Raw genomic sequence first — 5,246 nt, 5'->3', positions numbered from 1 at the left:
TGTGTGTGTGTGTGTGTGTGTGTGTGTGTGTGTGTGTGTGTGTGTGTGTGTGTAAAACACCAAGTTTGATATTTATACCAGTAACTGTGTAGTATAGTAATAATAGTAGTAAATCTTCACTTACCATTCTTCAAGCGTTCCTTCACTGTCTGAAGTACTTCTTGTGATTCTTGTGGTTCCATTGTGAAGTTCTCTTCTGAGATGAACATGCGCCTGTTTGCACCATGTTTGATATATGACAGCACTAAAGTTTGACTGTTGCTATCAATTAACTTAAGATCCTCCACTGCTGGTGCAACCATCTTTTCACTGTCCTCAACACTATGCTTGACAGAGCTGAGCTTGTCCCTGGAGTCATTGACAGGCTCTGTTTTAACAGGAGTATCATCTGTCAAGTCTGCAGCACATTTTTTTATACTAGGGGATCCTTTTGTCTTACCAAAATAATTGACTTTCTTACTGGTAGAACTTGTTTTCTTTGTGTCAGGTTCATCTTGGTAGCAAATTTTTATGACATCGGCAAAAGGGATTGTCTCTGAAAAAGAGAAAACAAAGGAAAAATGACAGACAAAAACTGATTTTTAGCCCTGGGTCAACCATGATGATCATATCATTTTTTTATAGCAGGTACTAAATTGTTCAATGTATTCCATTTTTATTTTACAAACGGAAAGCTATTGAAGATTCAACTGCTATTTCTAGCAAACTGAGTGATCACATAGGGGTTCCTTCATTGGTTTCAGATGAAATATACTAACTTTAGTGTAAAGTCACTAATTTGGAGAGAAAGTAAATCAATCCTAGTATGTTACACAGTATATTACTGGTAACTATTTGATCAACTCAAAATCTAAGGTTGTCCAGAAGGTGACCCTGCTTCCAGACACAGCACAGGTTATGAAGATTTATACAACCAATGTACAATATTAAAATAGCAAGAATTTAAAGAGAATAAAACCAAACACATTGTTGAATACCAGTTTTTTTACAGAACCTAAATTCTTCTAGAGAAGTCAATGCCTCCATCACCCACAAAACCATAAGATATCCAGGAAAGAATCACAAACAGATTTTTCAAGCTGAGTCATCTGGCAGGAGACCTAGGGGTAGACCAAGAATGAAATGGATGGGTACTATCCATAATCTCAGTTGGTCATGCTTGGGAATCCAGCCTGAAAGTGTAATGACTGTTGTTTTTGATTGGACTCTACAGGGGAGGTGCTTGTGGATTCTACCCGCCATGACACCTTCCAGGAATAGTGCTCAGAGAAAAAAGATGGAAGGAGTTTGGAGTAAATGTTTAGTTGCATCTTTATCAGAACCATATCTCCTTTCAGTTGGTGAGGAAATCCTTTTTTTCCCTTTTCTGCCAGTTGGTCCATTACATTTACATTAGCCATTTTAAAATGTGAAAATTTTTTTGCCATGGAGAACTTCTATCCTTCTTAACTTAAAAGTTATACAGCCACTCTCTACACCTCATCACTGTAATTTTTTTATCTATTTCCAACTCTGCCATAGTCACCCCAATTCTCTCTTCTATAATGTGAGTAGCCCCTCTACAGAAAGAAACTTGCTCTGTCTTGGCCCTTTCTCTCATATCTTGACCTCTCATATCCTGGCATAAAGTTGCCTGCCTCTCTACTCTAGTCATATTTAGCTGAAGGGGATTTTAGTCTTGCAAGTTTCATGGCAATCACACTAGTGTTGGTGCTATGAAAAAATACATGGTACACACTGGATAGTGGTTGTCAATAGGAAGGGTATCCTCCTATAGAAACCATGCCAAAGCAGACATTAGAACATAATACAGTCTTCACGTCCACTGGATTCTGTTAAACTGTGTAATCCATGCCAATCCATGTTAAACTGTCCAATCCATGGAACATGGGTGTTAAGTGATGATAATGATAATTTCAAAACTTTGCATCTTTTGCTACTTGCAACCTGGTGTCAGGGTTTAGGTTTGGGTTCTTTGTACAATATTAAGCAGAATGGAAAGGTGATGAGTTGGCAGAATCATTAGCATGCTGGACGAAATGCTTAGAGGCACTTTATCTGTCTTTATGTTCTGAGTTCAAATTCTGCCAAGGTCTACTTTGCCTTTCATTCTCTTGAAGTCAATAAAAAATAAGTACCAGTTGAGCACTGGGGTTGATATAATCAACTTACACCCTCTTCTGAACTTGCTGGCCTTGTGCAAAATTTGAAACAAATATTAAGTAGAATGGTAGCTTTAGACATTCTTTGCTGCTTTTCTTCATTGGTTTTAATAGAAGCTTACTACCACATTATTTGGGAATGTAGGCCACATGTGTACTCCGACAAACTTAGGGATGCTAAAACTACTTTCCCATGGTGTGTGCTATTGCTGACCTACAAATGTCCTCCTTGAAACATCTATAATTTCTCTTCTCTCTAATCATATGAAATTGTTTCCTTAAGGATCTTATGGGGATGGTGTCTGAGATGGCTGTAAATATATTGGAACTTCATAATATCAAATTCAGGATGAGGTGATATGTAAATGTGTGTGTGTGTGTTTAGCAGATTTCTTTGCTTTAGTAAAAAAACTATGATTTCATCCTGTTCTAGAGCTCCTCAGAAACTGAAAATATTTTAAAGATATATCAAAACATTTTCTGTCTAATTTCCAACATTCTTAACCAAATTTGAATATGTCTCTGTTAGAATTAAAAAAAAAAAAAAGATAAAATGAGGAAATGCTTTCTCATAGGAATATCATATTAAACCAACAACAGAGACAGAGAGGGAAAGGGGTAGAGAGAGAGAGAGAGAGGGGGAGAGAGTGAAGAGAGAAGGAGAGAGCTGGAGAATGAAATGGAAAGAGAGAGAGATAGAGAGAGAAGGGAGAGAGGGCAGGGAGAGGGAGAAAGCTGGGGGAATAAAATGGGAAGAGAGAGAGAGAATAAAAACAAGCAGACAGAATATTGTTTGCAAATTGTTTTCAAGGTCTTACAATTACGTAACATGCTAAAGTATAAACAAGCATTCACATATGTGATAAATAAAATAAGTTGGTAATAAGTGGACGTTTAAAACAATTGCATAAGTAAAATAAAAATATAAATACATCCCTTCATTATTGCAAGATTATAAACCATACACAAAGAGCCATGCACACACACAATAATACGCTACACTTATAAAGTAGAGGAGACTCGCTCAGGGTACCCATATCCAACTGCTGTTGCTGCTGCTGCTGCTGCTGCTACTGCTACTACTACTACTACTACTACTACTACTAGTCCATTGGCTAGAAACTTTCCATCACACATCTGTGACCTCTTCAGTGACCCTTTCCATCCACATATATCCTCCTACTCTGCTTAGTCCATTCTGTCCTTCTATGATGTGTATCCCTATCTGCACATGCATTTGTGTCTGTATCTGTGTGTATGTGTGTGTGTGTATGTGTGTGTATGTGCATGCGTACGCATGTCTATATGTGTTTATATGTGTGCATATGGGCTTGCCCACACACTGTTTGTATCTATACCACATATATATATATCACTCATTTATCACTTTGAGGGGATCTCAGTGACCATGGTTCCCATGCTATGAAACATACGTAGCATAAATTGAACAGATGGCTATCTATTAATCTTAATTTATTCTATCTATCTATCTATCTATCTATCTATCTATCTATCTATCTATCTATGTATCTATCTATCTATCTATCTATATATCTATCTATCTATGTATCTATCTATCTATCTATATATCTATCTATCTATCTATCTATCTATCTATCTATCTATCTATCTATCTCTATCTACACACACACACACACACACACACAAAATGGTCTGTCAGTTTCTGTTTACCACATCTACTCACAAGGCTTTGATCTGGTCAAGCCTACAGTAGAAGAACCAAGCTACTGTACAGTGGGACTGAACTGAAAACTATGCAGTTGAAAAGCAAACTTCTTAACCACATCATCATGCTTGCATTTATACCATACCTGCAACTATCATATGCATTTTCAGCTAATGACAAAGTGAAGGAATAGTTGAATAGTTTTGGATTGAAGCAACATATTAAGACACAGGACCATAGTTTACTGTTTGTGACCTTTTGATGATTTGACTTCTGTATGTCAAAACTGACAAGTCCTGAACTTACAACAGCCAACTGTCTATCACTGATTTACCAACAAAGCTGTTCAAATTCTTGAAATATGGCCAACTTTAAAACTATTTCATTTTATTGAGGTAAACAGGAATTTTGGACAGCTCAAATGGTTAAGTCAATAACAGTGGCTGTGTGGTAAGTAGCTTGCTTACCAACCACATGGTTTCGGGTTCATTCCCACTGTGTGGCATCTTGGGCAAGTGTCTTCTACTATAGCCTCGGGCCGACCAAAGCCTTGTGAGTGGATTTGGTAGATGGAAACTGAAAGAAGCCTGTCATATATATGTATATATATGTATGTGTGTGTCTGTGTTTGTCCCCCCAACATCACTTGACACCCGATGCTGGTGTGTTTATGTCCCCGTAACTTAGCGGTTCGGCAAAAGTAACCGATAGAATAAGTACTAGGCATCCTAAGAATAAGTCCTGGGGTCGATTTGCTTGACTAAAGGCCGTGCTCCAGCATGGCTGGAGTCAAATAACTGAAACTAGTAAAAGAGAAAATAAATGAGAAAATTCAAATGAAATGGCACTAAGAAATTTATGTACATACAACAGAACAGCCTGCTTGTGAAATTAACATACAAGTGGCTGAGTACTCCACAGACATGCATATCCTTAACATAGCTCATGGGGAGATTCAGCATGACACACAATGTGACAATGCTGACCTTTTGAAATACAGGTACGATACATTTTTGCCATTTGAGTGGACTGGAGCAGTGTGAAATAAAGTGTCTTGCTCAAGGACACAACGTGTTGCCAGAAATTGAATTCATGACCTTATGAGTGGTGTATGGTGGCGTAACCACCATACGCCACCAAATTTCAAGCAGTGGTATAACAAAAGCTTTCCATTAAGCTTTATGATTAGATAGGCGCAGGAGTGGCTGTGTGGTAAGTAGCTTGCTTACCAACCACATGGTTGCGGGTTCAGTCCCATTGCGTGGCACCTTGGGCAAGTGTCTTCTACTATAGCCTTGGGCCGACCAAAGCCTTGTGAGTGGATCTGGTAGACGGAAACTGAAAGAAGCCCGTCGTATATATGTATATATATATATATATATATGTATATATATATA

At 37.9% G+C, this 5,246-nt stretch overlaps 1 protein-coding gene across 1 annotated transcript in view; it reads right to left on the bottom strand.

Annotated features, from left to right (window-relative positions):
• The window catches only part of LOC106879156 (ceramide kinase), a 61,753-nt gene that overhangs the window by 49,016 nt on the left and 7,491 nt on the right, over positions 1–5,246 (bottom strand). Inside the window, exon 2 of the mRNA XM_014928595.2 lies at positions 125–535. Coding sequence (XP_014784081.1) covers positions 125–535 — 411 coding nt within the window. The remainder of the gene's footprint in view (positions 1–124; positions 536–5,246) is intronic.

The sequence above is a fragment of the Octopus bimaculoides genome, chromosome 7, assembly GCF_001194135.2.
Source record: "Octopus bimaculoides isolate UCB-OBI-ISO-001 chromosome 7, ASM119413v2, whole genome shotgun sequence".
In the NCBI taxonomy this organism is placed as follows: Eukaryota; Metazoa; Mollusca; class Cephalopoda; order Octopoda; family Octopodidae; genus Octopus; species Octopus bimaculoides.
Note: the sequence above shows the minus strand (reverse complement) of the source record. Positions and strands in the feature narration are given on the sequence as shown.